Source organism: Rhinoraja longicauda, chromosome 18 (assembly GCF_053455715.1).
Source record: "Rhinoraja longicauda isolate Sanriku21f chromosome 18, sRhiLon1.1, whole genome shotgun sequence".
Taxonomy (NCBI): domain Eukaryota; kingdom Metazoa; phylum Chordata; class Chondrichthyes; order Rajiformes; family Arhynchobatidae; genus Rhinoraja; species Rhinoraja longicauda.
In genome coordinates this window covers 7,116,007-7,133,943 of record NC_135970.1, presented here as the reverse complement: position 1 = coordinate 7,133,943, position 17,937 = coordinate 7,116,007, and the positions used below count along the sequence as shown (strand labels likewise).

Genomic DNA, 17,937 nt, shown 5'->3' with positions numbered 1-17,937 from the left:
CTTGTTTGGCTCTGTAAAGCGTCTTTGAGTATCTTGAAAAGCGCTATATAAAATAAATGTATTATTATTATTATTATTATTGAAATGTTTCCCCATCTAGCGTTAGCTTTATTCTCGTCACAGTTGCCAATTATGTGGACTTCAAGACACTCCAAACACTGTGGATGCTCTGTGACTTGCATTGGTTGCTGCAAGCAGTTGTTTTGGAAGAGATGATTTTGTGGGTGCAACGTTGAGTTTCTTGGAGCAATGTTTCCATAGCTGCCCTAGTTTTGGGACCAGGTTGATAGAGGCAACAATGGATTAAGTGGTTGTCAGTCCAACTGCCACTGGTCATGGTGTGGGCCATGTGGACATACTGCAGTCTTCCATCAGGTGATGGTCTAATCCAAGAGGCCAGTCCTGGAATTGGGTAGTTGCCACAAGGTCTTGCACAGGTGTCTCTGACAAAACAGGATATTAGTTATGCTTCCAATTCCGGTTAGGGTCAGCTTTCCTCACTCCCATCTTGCCTATCGCACGTCTCCAATGCACTATATCTTTTCTAACTCTGGCAATGAAGTCAAGGTCAAGGAAGAAACCTCCATTAGCCACATGTGTAACTTCCAGGCTTAGGGCGTACAGACCAATGTCCGATCAGTACTGGCCCCAAGGTATAACGATCCAAATAACAGGACATTAACTCAGCTCACCGGGGAAATCACAAGACAACATGGCAGCTCATTCTTGATGGCACCTCAAAGATGATTCTGCTCCGCTGGTTTGGCTCTGCTGAAGGTGGAGTACTACTCAATGCCTTCTTTCAGCTGGCCACCTTCTATCCCACTCAGGACAGCAATGTCAATGCCATCTCAGTCCTAAATAGCAAAGTATGATTGTGCCTTCAGTCCTAGACTAGTCAGCAAGGTGAAACATCCCCTCTGCATCAAGCCAGTGAAGGTACTTGGGAATATTGTACATTTTGGCGAGATCATCTCTCATTCTTCTGACCTCCAACAAATACAGTTCCAATCTAATCTACAATTCAAGTGCTTCCACTCCACAGTTCAAATCCTCTCGTAAATGCTAACACCATCTGCCCTCTTAAATGGCTTGCTGCACCTGCACGGTTGACTTTCAATGACTTGTGTGCAAGCTCATCCAGACCGCCTCAACCATCAACACTAGTCAATCTCTCAACATTTAACAAATACTCCACTCTTCTGCTTTGTGCCAAAGTGGATGACGATCAATGTTTTCAAACTTTCCACTGCTCACTCAACTTGCTCACATCCTCGTGAACATCTTTACCTCCTGCTCGGTACCTATAATCTCACCCAGTTCTGTATCATCAGCAAACTCAAAACGATGCCCTTGACAAGGACTAAGGGAAGCTAAATCCCTGGCTCCAACCCCTGTTGGTACCCCAGCTGCTAACCCACCATTTTATTTGATAAACAATTTTCAATCCATATCCATATGCAGTCTACCACTGACTTTCTGACAACTCATGGTCCAGCACCTTTAATTGCGACAAAATTACGGGAGCGCACTTGAAATCCCCCCCAGAAGTCGAGGCCAGGTGAGGGGGCCAATCTCCACCTCATCAGGATTTACGTGCTGATCGGTGATTTGACTTTTCTATCTGCAGCCAGGGCTCTGGAACTCTGGGCCAGCCGGAGCCGGCACAACCGCTCTCATAGCTGACTTATGAGCTCCACTTTGCAGGTAGATATCTCAGTTCCTCGGCTATCTAGGTGGACGGTTCCGGTACTGTTGGTCTCCTCTTGGAGGCCATGACCTCCGTTGGTCTGACAAAAGGGATAATGCAGAAAGGCTCTAGAACCAAGAATGCTGGAAAATCAGTGGTGGATCTGTATCACCCCAATCACTTGCTTGACAAGCGCATGCAAGGGACCTTAAACGAACACCTTCTAAACAAATGCAAAATTCCATTTGTTACCCCCTTATCCTATTAGTCACATCCTCAAAGACCATCAGTACATTAGGCCAATATGATTTTAGACAATAGACAATAGGTGCAGGAGGAGGCCATTCGGCCCTTCGAGCCAGCACCGCCATTCAATGTGATCATGGCTGATCATTCTCAATCAGTACCCCGTTCCCGCCTTCTCCCCATACCCCCTGACTCCGCTATCCTTAAGAGCTCTATCCAGCTCTCTCTTGAATGCTTTCAAAAGCACGCTGTTTTTTCTCAGTTATGAAGAAGCCAAGTTTCTAAGCTATGGTAGTGAGCAACATTCAGGTTGGGGCCATCCATGGGGATAGTGACATTCTAGGTCCTGAGGAGCATGCTGATGAGCAGCAGGCTGATGAGCAGTAGGTGTCTGTGCATAGTTGTTTTCAACACAAGAGAGCTGTATTACAGCAGCCATGGACAACACAGCAAGGTCTCGGTACACTGACAAGGGGCCTGGGCTCTGGTTGCCTTTTACCACTAAAACAGTGTGGGAAGCCACAGAGAGAGAGCCAGAGTAGGGGCAGAATGGCACAGTAACGTTCCAGGCACTCGGTGGAAAGATGATTAAAGAGACTGAAAATTCAGATCTCAGCATAAACCTCCAGCCCCCATTGCTGAAAGCAAATGGAATATTCAGACAAAAACATCCTCATGGCACTGAAGTTTAGCAATGGCCTCTTCTCACAGGTCCCAATACGTGAAGTGAACTTGAATTGAACAAAAGGTGCAGTACCTTGCATTTCACACACAGATTCAGATAGCAGCCACGATGATTGAATCACACTTGTAAAGACTGAAATAAAAGGACCGGTCTAAAGTCCAGTGAAAGGTATTAGATACATGATACATTCTGGAGCTGAGACATCACCTTGTTTTATGTCGTGGTGGCCAGTCACGTGGTACAGCTGAACTCCCTTCCTCTGTATCTGAAGCCAAACTGGAGAAACTAAGGTGAATTTTGCACCAAAAATCTTTGTAATTTCATAACCATGGCCATTCCACTGCAAAAGCAAGAAGAAAAGAAAATCAGGAGAAGGCCAGGGAACGACCAAGAAAACTACAAGATTGCCATGCCACAACTCAGCAATCCACTTATCTCCCACCTTATTCAAACACTGTCCAACACTTACTGCCGTCCACCTTGTATGTCAAGGAGACTAGATAAACATGGCCGGAGCTTCTGCGGTTTCCATTCTTACTTCGCAGAGCACTGAACATAGAAAAGTACAGCACAGGAACCATCTCTTCAGACCATCATGTCTGTGCCAAACGTAATGCCAAGATGTGTAGGAAGGAACTGCAGATGCTGGTTTAAATCGAAGGTAGACACAAAATGCTGGAGTAACTCAGCGGGACAGGCATCAGTCTGAAGAAGGGTCTCGCCCCAAAACGTCACCCATTCCTTCTCTCCAGAGATGCTGCCTAGATAACTAATTTTATCTGCTTGCACACAATCCATATCCTTCCATTTCCGATATGTTCATGTGACCATCTAACAGTCTGAAGAAGGGTCTTGACCCAAAACGTCACCTATTCCTTCTCTCCAGAGATGCTGCCTGTCCCGTTGAGTTACTCCAGCATTTCGTGTCTATCTTCGATTTAAACCAGCATCTGCAGTTCCTTCCTACACTGACCATCTAAAAGCCCCTTCAATGCTACCTGCCTCCACCACTACCCCTGGCAGTGCGTTTCCGGCACCCAGCGCCAACTATTTTTTTTAAATTGCTACTCACACTTTAAACTTTACCCCTCACAACTTATGCTATTCCTTCTAATCTTTGACATTTTCCACATTCGATCAAGTTAGATAGAGCTCGAGGGGCTAGCGGAATCAAGGGATATGGGGAGAAGGCAGGCATAGGTTACTGATTGTGGATGAGCAGCCATGATCACAATGAATGGCGGTGCTGGCTCAAAGGGCCAAATGGCCTCCTCCTGCACCTATTTTCAGTTTCTATGTTTCTAAGTCTCCCCTCAACCGTCGGCTTTCTAGAGAATACAATCAATGTTTGTCCGATCTCTCATTCCTAAAGCCTTCTAATTCAGGCAGCATCCGGGTAAACCTCCTCTCCAATGACTCCACATTATTCGTATAAAGGGGTGACCGGAACGGCATGCACATGCTTCCCAACCAACAATGCTTCCCAACCAACATCTGACAGAGCTGCATCATGACTTCCTGACTCTTAATGCCTTCTTTACCACTCTATGTACTTGTGTTGCCACTTTCAGGGAGCTGTGGCCTCTAACCCCAAGATCTCTCTGCACATCAATACTGTTAAGAGTCACGCCATCAATCATATATCTTACTCTTGCATTGAACCTGCCAAAGTACAAGACCTCACTTGCTCGAACTAAACTCCGTCTGCCATTGTTCTGCTTAGTTGTGCAGCCAATCTGTATCCCAGTGCAGATGTTGGTGTAAACTGAAGATAGACACAAAATGGTGGAGTCACTCAGCAGACAGGCAGCGTCTCTAGAGAGAAGGAATGGGTGGGGTTTTGGGTTGAGACCCTTCTCAGACGAGAGGGAGATACATAGATAAGGATCTCTCTCTCCCCCCCCCCCCCCCCCCCCCTTGTGAGAGACAAAGTGATGGATCATAATGTGTAGGAAGGAATTGCAGAAGCTCGTTTAAACCGAACATAGACACAAAAAGCTGGAGTAACTCAGCAAATGAGAAAGCATCTCAAGAGAAAAGGAATAGGCAATGGCTGAAAAAGTGTCTTGACCTGAAATGTCAACCATTCCTTTTCTCCAGACCTGCTATCTGATCGGCTGAGTTACTCCAGCTTTTTGTGTGTATCTGATGATTCATAATAATGTGTTTAACTTGTCATTGGATTTTGATTCAGGTGCAGAACATGATCAGTTTCATAAACAGCTGCCAAGTACACTGCTTGTGTAGGCTCGGCGATCGTTTCGCTCAACACCTCCGCTCAGTCCGTCTTAACCTATCTGATCTCCCGGTGGTTCAGCATTTCAACTCCCCCTCCCATTCCCAATCTGACCTTTCTGTCCTGGGCCTCCTCCGTTGTCAGTGTGAGGCCCAGCGCAAATTGGAGGAACAGCACCTCATATTTCGCTTAGGTAGTTTACACCCCAGCGGTATGAACATTGACTTCTCTAACTTCAGATAGCCCTTGCTTTCCCTCTCTACCACCCCCCCCCCCCCCCCCCACCTTCCCAGTTCTCCCACTAGTCTTACTGTCTCCGACTACATTCTATCTTTGTCCCGCCCGCTCCCCTGACATCAGTCTGAAGAAGGGTCTCGACTTGATACGTCACCCATTCCTCTCCAGAGATGCTGCCTGACCCGCTGAGTTACTCCAGCATTTTGTGTTTACCTTCTGTGTAAGCAACTATATACAGTGAGAGCTGAATGTCGAGGCTTCCACTGGTCAATAAGAACACGACTACAGCAATTCAATATAAACTCTTCCCATTTCGGGTACTTACGGGTGTGATGTATCCCAGAACTTCATTGTTGAAGTGACGCTTGCTCACTTTTGTAGCACAGTAGCTCTTCTGCTCCCTCACAATATCCTTGGCCTTTGGGTCAGTGACAATGAGGCCACGATCTTGAACTAAATGTTTGGAAGGTCTTGCCTAACAAAAACAAATGCTAAGGTTTACAACAGGTTCCGTATATCCACGTTCCACACGCACATCTGCTGTGATGGAGCCCAGTGATTTCATGCTGTAAATGAAACAAATTTCACACAAACACTTGTTTGTGTCAGTTGAGAGAGAATCACGGCACCGAGCAAACTCAAATTAGGTCATGGAGTCTTTAGAAGCTGTCTGGGTCACCCCAACTGAATAAACAGTCTCTAATTTTAATGTCTCATCCACAATATGACACATTTACCTCGGTAATCTTAAAACCAATTCTGGAAATCTGGAATATCAAAGGTGTTTGTTCACAAAATGCTGGAGTAACTCAGCATTCAGACTGAAGGATCTCGACCCGAAACGTCACCCATTCCTTCTCTCCTGAGATGCTGCCTGACCTGCTGAGTTACTCCAGCATTTTGTGAATAAATACCTTCGATTTGTACCAGCATCTGCAGTTATTTTCTTACACTACTTGATATCCATCCTTCATATCTTCGGGTATGATAGAGAAGTAGAGTTAACATTTCAAGTTTGTTTTTCTGACGAGCAAAGTTAGATTCACTGATTTTTTCCCAGTTCTGATGAAAGGTCTTCAATCTGAAACATTAAATCTTTCTCTTCACAGATGTTGCCTGGCCTGCTGAGCACCTCCATCATCTATTTTTGTTTTAATTTCACCTTTACTTCAGTAATGGAGCTCGGGCTAGATCTTCAGTGGAACTTAAAACTATAATCCCTTCCTCAATGGAATACATATATTGGCACATTGAAGTGACGGCCAAGAAGGCACTCAAACACCTTGCTAGTCTACTTCCTCAGGGACTGAGAAATACAGCATCACTCTTATGGACTTCCACAGATGCACTGTAGAAAGCATACTGTCACATTGCATCACAGCTTGGTTTGGGAACAGCTCTGCCCAAGACCACAAGAAATTGTAGTGAGTTGTGGATGTAAGTCCATCACACAGACCCGACTCCCCAACAATGATGCCATCTACATTTTATACTGCCTTGGAAAAGCAGCCAACATAATCAAATACTTGTCGCACCCTGGTCATTCATCCTTCTCCCTCCACCTGCCAGGCAGATACTGGAGAAGCTTGAAAGCACACACCACCAAACACAGGAACAATTATTCTCCTCCTTAATCAAGCTTCTGAACGATCTTTCACACATAGGGTTCTGTCCATTCATCTCAATCCCATTACCAGCATTGGCCTTTGTCAATGGAATTGGTGCGCTGCAATGCCGAGAAAAAGATTCTGCAGTTTGTATCTTCCCTTTGGGGAGTCCAGAACCAGGGGCCACAGTTTAAGAATAAGGGGTAGGCCATTTAGAACAGAGATGAGGAAAAACTTTTTTAGTCAGAGTTGTGAATCTGTGGAATTCTCTGCCTCAGAGGGCAGTGGAGGCCAATTCTCTGAATACATTCAAGAGAGAGCTAGATAGAGCTCTGGTCCAAAACTGGTCCAAAACGCCGCAGCGAGACTCCTGACGGGTACCCGTAAAAGGGACCACATCACCCCGATTCTGGCCTCTCTCCACTGGCTCCCTGTACGGTACAGAATCAACTTCAAGCTCCTCCTATTCACGTATAAAGCCCTAAATGGACACTCCCCCCCCCTACATCAAAAATCTTCTAACCCCCCTCTCTAACTCCAGGTCTCTCAGGTCGGCCGACTTGGGGCTACTCACTATCCCGCGGTCTAGGCTTAAGCTCAGGGGTGACCGCGCTTTTGCGGTTGCAGCTCCTAGACTGTGGAACAGCATCCCTCTCCCCATCAGAACTGCCCCCTCCATCGACTCCTTTAAGTCCAGGCTCAAAACCTATTTCTACTCCCTAGCGTTTGAGGCTCATTGAGGAGGTGCTGTGAACTGTTTGCGTGCTACTGTATGTTTCTTTTTTTTTCTTCCATTGGAACCTAATCAGATGTACAGCACTTTGGTCAACGTGGGTTGTTTTTAAATGTGCTATACAAATAAAATTGACTTGACTTGACTTAAGGATAGCGGAATCAGGGGGTATGGGGAGAAAGCAGGAACGGGGTACTGATTGAGAATGATCAGCCATGATCACATTGAATGGCGGTGCTGGCTCGAAGGGCCGAATGGCCTACTCCTGCACCTATTGTCTATTGTCTATTGCTCTGCCTACTGTACTTAGGTTGTGCTTGATTGTATTTATCTACAATAGTATCTGATTTAATAACATGCAAAACAAAGCTATTCACTGTATCTCGGTACACATGATAATAAAAGACCTTTCCGTATTGTGACAGCGAAAGGGACTGCGCCTACACAGAGTCAAAGACTGAACTGCCAGGATAAACCTGAGACCGCCAGTGCCCCTCTCTCTCTCTCTGGGCATGAGTGAACTGCAGGAAGAAGCGTGACGTTACCGCACTTTCTAGTTCAAAGACAGGGACTGAGCTGCTGGGACGAGCCTGAGATTGCCAGAGCCACCATACATGTGCCCAGAAGGCGAGGGACAGCACCCCCATGCGGTCCTGGACTTCATAACCACTGTAAATAAAATATATCACGCGTGTTCACTCCAAGTATAGGTGTAGTCACTGCAGAATCTGGCATCATCCCCAACACTACAGCATCTAATGTCACAAACCAAGCCACACCTTGAATAGGGTGGCACGGTAGCGCAGCGGTAGAGTTGCTGATTTACAGCGAATGCAGCGCCGGAGACTCAGGTTCGATCCTGACTACGGGTGCTGCACTGTAAGGAGTTTGTACGTTCTCCCCGTGACCTGCGTGGGTTTTCTCCGAGATCTTCGGTTTCCTCCCACACTCCAAAGACGTACAGGTATGTAGGTTAATTGGCTGGGTAAATGTAAAAATTGTCCCTAGTGGGTGTAAGATAGTGTTAATGTACGGGGATCACTGGGCGGCACGGACTTGGAGGGCCGAAAAGGCCTGTTTCCGGCTGTATATATATGATATGATATGATATGATATGATATGATACACAAGATCCTTTCCTAGTAGCATTTACAAACAACTGTACCATGCCACACACGGAAATATTTGGGCAAATAGCCAGAAGGTTGGTCAAACATTGGTTTTCAAAGGTGGATAAAGGCAAAGATGTTTACAGGAGACACTTATGAAGCTAAAGACTCAAGAAGACAAAGGCAAGGCTATCAATGGGAATGGGGTTGTTCAAGAGCCCAATCTCCAAAACTTAATTTGTACTCCTACATCACTGAAGAATCAGAAAGAAAAAAAATCTAACTTTGCCCACTTCTCATTAACCAGCTTCATGTCTGTAGACCATCTCATCTAACCTCTGCTATCTGTTATCTCTGCTAACCTCCTGTCCCTGTCCCCCCGTCCCCCCCCATCCAGACCAAACTCAGATCCTGGGGGGACAGGGCTTTCTCCATCGCTGCTCCCACTCTCTGGAACTCACTACCCCAAACGTCAGAGACTCCTCCTCACTCATCACATTTAAAACATCACTGAAGTCTCACTTGTTCAACACCACCTTCAATCATTGACCGTCGCTCCACCTTATTCATCCTTTTCTGTTCGTTTATTTGTTGATCTTTATGTTAGATCTAATATGTAAAGCGTCTTTGGGTTTCTAGAAAAGCGCTATATAAATGTAATGCATTATTATTATTATTATTATTATCACCCACCAGCTCTCTTGGCTTCTATGTGTAAGAAAGAACTATAGATGCTAGTTTAAACCGAAGATAGACACAAAAAGTTGGAGTAACTCAGCGGGACAGGCTGCATCTCTGGAGAGAAGGAATGGGTGACATTTCGGGTCGAGACCGTTCTTGGCTTCTGCTTCCTCTGATTTGGCAAAGCGTTCACTCAATACCAAGAACTGTCATCCATCGATTAGGTATCGTTGAGTGCATCGCAGCCATAAATAAACTCGGCTTGCTGCTGCTGCTGCTGCTCATTCTATCCACCCCAGACCCATAACAAAGTCTGCAGTCACCCTGGGTTAATTCATCAAGAATATTGAGGACTTCCTCTCTAATAAATCCCAGCTCCTGTAACTTTGCCCCAGTCAGGTCCTCTCCTTGATCCCAGACCGCGCTCCCTTGACCACAGCTCCTGTGGCTTTGCCTCAGACCCTCTCCTTGACCCCACTTCCAATATATCTGCCCCCAGACCCTGCACTTTGACCTCACCCCATCTCCTTGCCCAGATCTCACTCTGCCCCGGGGTCGACCCCGCTCCAGGCCCTGACCAGCCCCTCTCCGTGCCCCAGGCGACCGACCCGCCGCTCTCACCTCCTCCCCGGTACAGCGAGCCCCCGCTTTCTTCACGTCTTTCTTGGAGAGGGTGGCCTCGGTCAGCAGGAAGGGCAACGCCGCCAGCCAGCACCACCTCATTCTGTCGCAGGTGGCCGGCCGGGCGCTAGGACCCGCCGGCTCCAGCAGCTCATTTAAGGGGAGGGCACGCAGGGCGTGGGTTGGCCGCCGCCGGCCAGTGGGCGGGACATGGATCTAGTCGTGACCCATGGTGAGTGGCTCGCGGAGCTGTCGATTAAACGGACCGAGGACCATGTGCGTCAGCGAGCATGTGACCCGGCCAGGGCTGCGGGACATTTAAAGGCGGCGGAGGGCGCCTCTGGCCAAAGATACTAGAGGAACAAGATAGACCACTCGACCCCAAAACCGCAGTACGTCATGGCGCCAGTTTAGTAGGCAGAAACTTGCAGAAACATTTAAAAAGACAAATAACAAAAAATTGTGAATTGATAGATGAGATATATTCTGCATTTTAATGGTATAATTACACATACTATTCCCCCAAAACACTGATTATACTGCGAGAGGCAGAGCGAACGCGGGTTTTGCCTACTAAAATGGCTCCTTTGCGTACTTCACTTCAGTATAGGCGATTTCAACAGAGTGGTCCATCTTGTTCCTCTAGTATCTTTGCCTCTGGCCAAGGAAGCGCCTGGGCTGCGGGGCGGGGGCTTCGAGTGCATGGACCTGAGTACCTTCAAACACCCAGACGGATGGCAGAAACTGCTCTCGGAGCTCTGCTGTTGTTGCTAAAGGTCCAGTCACTAAATTCTTCCCATCCACGAGGAATGAGTGATTATGGTGCACATGTGTAGATGGACATAAAGAGACGATTGGGGTGCCGCAAGGCTCAGGGCTGGGACCGCAATTATTTACAATACATATTCATGATTTAGACGAGGGAATTAAATGTAACATCTCCAAGTTTGCAGATGACACAAAGCCGGGTGGCAGTGTGAGCTGCGAGGACGATGCTATGAGGCTGCAGGGTGACTTGGATAGGTTGGGTGAGTGGGCAGATACAGTATAATGTGGAGATCTTGTGCGTAGGGTCAGGCAGAGTGTTTCTTATAGCCAATTCTAACCAACTGAGGTCTGCCGGTCTGGAAGTCAGTTGCAGATGGAGGCCCCGGGCCAGGGTCCAGGAGTTTAGAGATGAGCTTATTTGATATAATGGTGTTGAAGATTTAGCTATAGTTGATGAATAGCATCTGGACATAGGAGTTCTTGTCAAGGTGATCCAGCGCAAGGGAATGGAGTTAGTTCTCAAGAAATGCCGTGTGATGACATGGATTGGCCGACACTGAATACTTAGAACTTTTATTCAAAAGAATTAACTGAGGCGCCTAGGATTTCTCCAATTAAGCCTCTGATCAATTCAGTCAACAACATGGGCCATAAAATGTGTGAAAGTGGATGATTCTTTAATCCCAACATTTCTGCAATCTGAAGGAGGGTCTCAATCCAAATTGTCGCCTGTCCATTTCCCTGCGCAGATGTTGCATGACCGAATGTGTTCTTTTAGCAGTTTGTTTTTTTGCTCAAGATTTCACCATCTGCAGCCTTTTGTATTTCCATTTCTGTGCTCCTTTTCTGATACCAATATTTGCTTCTATCCATACTGTTCTTGGTGAAAATGCAGGGATCCATAACTAACCTTAAGTCTGCTGGAGGAAGATTATCGATCTGAGAATTGAGGTTGGAAGTTCATGTCAGAAGTGGTAAAAGGCCATTGTGCATATATTGAAATATATATGACAAAGAACAAATCCATCTTTAATATAGAAGATTTTTTTTGTACCTGCATCTCATCACATCTGTGCATGTGACAATAAAATTGAATTGACTTGGAAAATAATTAACTTTAGTGTGCCAGGCATAAGGAAAACTCCAGATGGGAACCATTGAGAGGCAGATGGAGAGGGACAAAGAGAATGGAATTTTACTCCACTTACATAGCCGCTCCGATTGAGAGACTATGGTGGGTTGTCTGATTACTCACAAGAAGGGTAAGAGTTAAAACTGTTAACATTAACCTGGGCTAGAATGGGAGACAAGACCCTGAATCTAGCAGCTGCGGGACCGGCATCCATTTTACCTGCTCTCCAGTCCTACTTGTCATTGTTCTGCTTCCTGCAGAGTCACGATCTGCAAAGAAACAGGGCATGGTGACATTGTCTCAGCTTACCAGGCTGACACTCCTGCCAGCCAATAATCAGGCCGGGATAATGAGGGATTGACCAAGAAGAATTTTTGCAAATGATCTTTTGCCAGCTACACTGTGGATTTGAAATATGATGCGGAGAATGCTTCAATGACGTGTGTTATAAGCCAAGTGTTCAGACTAAGCATGTTTTATGCATTTACAACCAGCCATCCCATACCATTGCTCAACTTCAACCTGGCAAGGATCACATTGGGGAGTGTGTTTTGCGCTGACAGCTCACTGATTACATGATCATTGCAGTCTCCAGACTGCCTCCTCAACTCCATCCAGCCAGGGAATCTCAAAGGGAAAATAGTCCCTGCAATCTGACAATCACTCACAACTGAAAACATGGGAATCATCTTACCTCATACCATTGAATTAACTTGTCCAACAGGAAGACAACCCCACGACTGACAGCTTATTTCCCACACACTGGGAAGGTCACCCAATGCACAACTGACAGACACTTAAGTGTCTTTTCAAATGAGTTATTTGACAATTTGCTTCTGGGGATTGAGCATAACTCCAAATAATAGTATGGCCCCACATAATAGTAAGAAAAGTACTGTGTGACCCTCAAATAAGGGTGAGAGATCATGACAGAGTCTGAAGAAGGGTCTTGATCCAAAACGTCACCCATTCCTTCTCTCCTGAGATGCTGCCTGACCCGCTGAGTTACTCCAGCATTTTGTGTCTACCATGACCGAGGGTAACCTGTTTGACCCCAATAGCAGTGTGAATCCATGAATACTTCACAATCCTGATTAGTGATCTTGAATTGTGTGAAATCCCAAATTCAATGCTCCTGAATAATACAGTGCCACCCCAAATAATAATGATCTCAAATTGTGTGACCATAATGAGACTCTTGATAATAGTGAACCCATGAATACAGCATATCTCAAAATAAAATCAATATTAATGAAACCATGCATATATGATGTGTGTCATGAGTATAGTTGGGGAGCAAACCCTCCAGTCCAAGTGTGGGGAGCAGGGACCCAACGAGGATTGGAGGGATGGAGATCCCTGGAAAGTGGATTTTTTTCTGAATGTGGGTAGGAATCAGTTGGATACTGTAAATTGGAAGGATTGAATAGTTGGTGTCAAGTTCTGGGGGCAGAACATGGAGGGGCAGTCAGGGAACATGAACCAAATACTCTGTGGAACTTCCACATGTGTACGGTGGAGAGCATTACAGCCTGCTTCACTAATTCGAACACTAAAGAACAAAGGAGGCTGAAGTTTTTGTGTTCTTGTTCTATGTCTGTATAAAACTTGAGAGACGTCAAGGTACAACAGAAGTCTTTATTACATTAACTCAATGCTGGCAACAAGACAACATTTCCCAGTCCATAACAGGTACTGATCTCCCCACCATCGAAGGGACCTACAAGAAGTGCTGCCTCAACCTCAAGAAGGTAGCTAATATTATCAAATTATCACCACTCTGGTCACACTCTTCTCACTGCTATGATCGGGACGATGACACAGAACCATTACCTCCAGGAACAGCCACTTCCAATCAACATCTTGAACGACACTGTACAACTCTATCTCAGCACTGAACGACTGCAGACTTAGTATACCATGGTTGCTCCATGTAACTTGGCCTCTGCACCATGATGGCTTGCTTTACTCAGAATAACCCCATGTATTAGTTGTTGGTGTTGCTGCTTTGTCCAATGTGCTTGTAAAGCTGCAGCAAGTACAAGTTTCATTGTACCTGTTTATATCCGGTGGGGTATAATTATGATGTACAGATATGTGGATAGGAAGGGTTTAGAGAGCTATGGGACAAATGCAGGCAAATGGGATTAGTTTAGTCTGCCCGCTTGGTTAGCATGGACAAGGTGGACCAGATTCTGCTCTGTGATACTATATGACGGATAAACATTCTTGAATTTCCCCTCCCTCTTCACCCTTTAGCCTTCTCCAACTTGACTCCCTCTCCCCCTCTCACCATCATCCCATTTCCTCCCCTTTGTCCCTCCCTATTCGTCCACAACCCCTTCCCATCCACTTTCCTTCCTGCTTTCCTCCACATCTCTTCCTCACCCTTCTCCTATCGTCCCTATCCCTCCCGCGTCCTCATCCCCTCTCCTTCCTGCTTTCCTCCACATCTCTTCCTCACCCTTCTCCTATCGTTCCTATCCCTCCCGCTTCCCCATCCCCTCTCCTCTTATCCCCACATGTTTCCTCCCCATCCGTCAACCCTGTTCTTCCATACCCACACACAATATCTCATTCACTTCAATCCCCATTTCCTCTCCTCTCCATCCCCTTTCCTCTCCACTTTTTTTCTTCCCATTCGTCCCCATCCAACCCTCCCTATCCCTCCCACCTTTCATCTCCATTCCCCATCCCTTTTCTTCCCATCACTTCCTATCCCTCCTCATCCTCTCTCCCTTTCCACCCCAGCCATGCCTCCCTTCCCAAAGCTCCCTCGACCCCATCCCTCCCTCACCTCCTCCTTCTTCCCCATCCCTCATCCCCCCTTTCATCCCCAATACTCCTCCCCTCTCCACAACCCCTCTCTTCTATCTCCCCGTTCCTCCCCTTCCTCCCTATCTCATATTCCCAATTTCCATCCCCATTACTCCCTCCCTGTTATCTCCCCGACCCTATTCTCCCCCATCACTCTATCCTGTTCATATCCCCTATCTCACCCTTCCTTCTTCCCCATCCCTCCCACACCACCCCTTCTCTCCCAACCACCATCCTTCCCTCAACCCGACCACATTGCCCCCTCCATCTACCTAGCTCCATCTCCCCCCATTCACCCTCCCGTTCCCCATCTGTCTCTCCTCATCCCTTCCTCCCCAGCCCTCTGCACCTCCCCCCCTTTTATCCCATCTCCCTCCTCATCTCATCAGACACCATTACTTCCACCCGCTCCCTACCTGCTATCACCACAACCCCGCTCTCCCCTCCTTCCATCTCCCCATCCCTCCCTTCCCATCCTTCGTTTCACCAACCTCACTCCTTTCATCCTTTCCCATCCCCCCACCATCCCCCTCCCTTCCGATCCACCCTCCCTCACCCATCCCCTTCACTCCCTATCTCCCATCTCTCTCGCCCTCCTCCTCCTCCTCCTCCTCCTCATTCCTCTCAGTCTTCATGCCTTCATGGCCGGACTGGATCGTGTGTGGAATGTGCAGCATGCATAGTGAATGTGACGCTATATACATATAGTGAAGGTGAACTAGCATGCACAATCTACACTCCCCATCACTGCTCATCATTCCTACTACCCCTCCTTCCACATATCCTCCCTCCTGTATCCCATTCCCCTCACCTGTTAGACCCCTCCCCCACTATTCCTCTTTCTCCCTCTCCCCACGTTCTTCCCTCCTCATCCTCTCCCTATCCCACCCCTTCCAGAGCGTCGCCACCACCCCCTGCTGTTTTCTCCAAGCCCCGCAGCTGACCAACAGAATAACTTCCGTCAACATTGCCCACCCCGCCCCGGAACCGCGGGTAACTGGGACACTCAACATGGCGACCCCACAAACAGCAGATGCTGGGATCTTCAGCAAAAATCAAAGCAGCTGGTCAGGCAAAGGTCCCGTCACGAAACGTTGAATCTGAAGAAGCCTTCCGAGCCGAAAAACATCATCCATCCATACCCCGTAGCGATATTGCTGAGTCTGAAGAAGAGTCCCGACCTGAAACAACGTCTGTCCACTCAGCTTTCCCCTCACTGGACACACAACATGGCGGCGTTTCCCCTTCCTCTAGAACACTCAACATGGCGACATTTTCTCCTCTGGGACACTCATCATGGCGATGTTGTCCCAGAGCGATATCCCCTCCCCTTTTGACACTCAGGATGCGATATCTCCACACTAACTTGGACAGCACACATGGCGATATTTTCTCATTAACTGGATACTCAATGTTTGTTGCTGTTTCCAACATAGCGAGATTTGAGTGTCGGGTTTGGCCATGTTGCCAGTCCATCAGCGGAGAGACGCCGCCATGATGAGTGTCCCCGGGAGCAGTTCCGCCCTGAACTGCCGGCAGATCGGTACAACCGGAAGGTCCGCCATTTTGATCGGGTCTCTTCCTTGGGAGCGGAGCGAGGAATCGGGTACGGCGCCAAGACTGGAATAGGGGCGACACATGGAGGAGGAGGGAGAGAAAGGACAGGCGGGAAGCTTGTGGGGGCGAGGGCAGAGGTGATGGAGGCATGGTGCGAATATGGCAGAAGGCTGCCAGGGGTGGGGTAATAGGATATGGGGGAGGGGGTAGAGTGGGAGATTGCGGGTGAGGGCAGGATGGGGGTAAAGTGAGGCAGCAGGTGGTGCTTGGGGAGGGGGGGGGGTGGGGGTTGGGATACTGGGGTAGGGGTGGTGTGCTCAGGTGAGTGAGTCAAAGACAGGATGAGGTGGGATTATGGTGGTGATGGGGGGGCACGGTAGTCTAGGTGTGGGCATAGTGGGTGCCGGGCTGAGGGTGAAGGTTGTGGTACTGGACTAGGGATGAGATGGAGTGGGCTGACAGGGAATGGTCATGAGATAATGATAAATGTTGGAGGGAAGGATGGGGCGGGTGAAAAAGAATGTTTGCGGAAGGGGGACCAGATGCATCAGGGTGGAGGGAGGGAGGGAGGGTGGGATCAGTGAGGAGGATGGGGAAAGGGAGTAATTGGATGGGGAGAGAGTGTAAATCAGGGGATTGACGAAGGAAAGAGGGATGGGGTAATGGAAAAGTTCATGGTACAGTAAAGCAATTGATATTGGGGTGGGAGAAGGATAGTGGGTGATGGGAGGGCATTGGAAGAAAGGTACAGGTAATAGAGGGCATGACATAGGTAAGAATGGGCAGAGATGCTGTTATTTGGAGCAAAAAAAACATTGCTGGAGAAATTCAGTGGGGTTGGTTGATATTTTGGGTTGAGCCTGTATCTACCCATTGCCTTCTGGGAAATGACAGGCGACGGGCTTGTGAGTTGGTGTTGGAAAATTCTGATTGGGAGCATGCTGGGATGTATCGGTTTGGCAGGTGTGGTGTTAGGGCTTAGGGTGGAAAATCAGTAATGGAATGGATACAGTATGTTGGATAGAGAGAGTTGGAGAGCCAGCAGGCTTTAGGGAAGTGGTGGGGAATAGGAGAAATGAACCTGGGGCTGAGGGAGCAGCTAGACCAGATATAGGTGGGAGAGATTGCGGTTGTGATAAGCAGAGTGAAGGATAGATGGGGACAGGTTATGTGGGCAGGAAATGGCAGAGGAAGGAGAACCAACATGATGGAGGGAAGGAATGGGAACATCTGAAGGAGATGTCAGGTGGAAGACACTGGAAAGTTGTGAGATCACTCACTTTGGTGGCGTAAAACAATGTTTAAAATTGAATACTTTTGAAGCAGTGAGAGATTGAAAGGTATTAGTGTTTCCTTGGACACAAATCCCTGAAAAGTAACAGCAGATATAGCAAACAATTAGCAGGGCAAACAAAAGTACAAGAGTAGAATTATCCTACTGGAATCTACAGGGTAGCCCGGTAAGACTGCACATGGATGTTACAGGTTTATAGAGCGAAGATTACAGATCATAATATAAATTGGTAGAGCAGGCTCAAGGGGCCAAATAGGTTTACTGTTTATGTTCTTAAGAGATGTACATGAGGGAAGTGGATGGGAGAACTGAGGGGGATTGGGCGATGGGATAAATGAAGAATGAAGGGAAGGGCAACAGAAGGGCATGAGAAATAGAGGATGATGGAGTTGGGCGAGATATATAGGTGGTAGATGGGGAGAGGAGAAAATACTGAAGGTAGGGAGGTACTGAAGGTGGTAGACTCTTAATGCTGGAGATTTTGCATAATGTGGTTTTAGTACAGGTAAATAGCATGCAGCCTC

The 17,937-nt window shown here is 47.4% G+C and overlaps 2 protein-coding genes across 8 annotated transcripts in view; one reads left to right on the top strand and one right to left on the bottom strand.

Annotated features, from left to right (window-relative positions):
- The window catches only part of chid1 (chitinase domain containing 1), an 89,023-nt gene extending 79,013 nt beyond the window's left edge, over positions 1-10,010 (bottom strand). The window contains exons 1-3 of the mRNA XM_078415053.1: positions 9,846-10,010; positions 5,420-5,569; positions 2,829-2,961 (exon numbers count right to left, since the gene is read on the bottom strand). Coding sequence (XP_078271179.1) covers positions 2,829-2,961; positions 5,420-5,569; positions 9,846-9,947 — 385 coding nt within the window. The 5' untranslated portion in view covers positions 9,948-10,010. The remainder of the gene's footprint in view (positions 1-2,828; positions 2,962-5,419; positions 5,570-9,845) is intronic.
- Positions 10,011-16,032: 6,022 nt separating this feature from the next.
- Positions 16,033-17,937, top strand: part of celf1 (cugbp, Elav-like family member 1) — a 57,438-nt gene continuing 55,533 nt past the window's right edge. For 2 of the 7 annotated variants that reach the window (XM_078415044.1, XM_078415038.1), the window contains exon 1: positions 16,099-16,168. The gene's annotated coding sequence lies outside the window, so the exon portion shown is untranslated. Of the gene's footprint in view, positions 16,271-17,208; positions 17,460-17,558; positions 17,580-17,937 lie in introns of those variants that run through there. The other 5 variants (XM_078415043.1, XM_078415039.1, XM_078415040.1 and 2 more) reach the window with 5 other exon arrangements.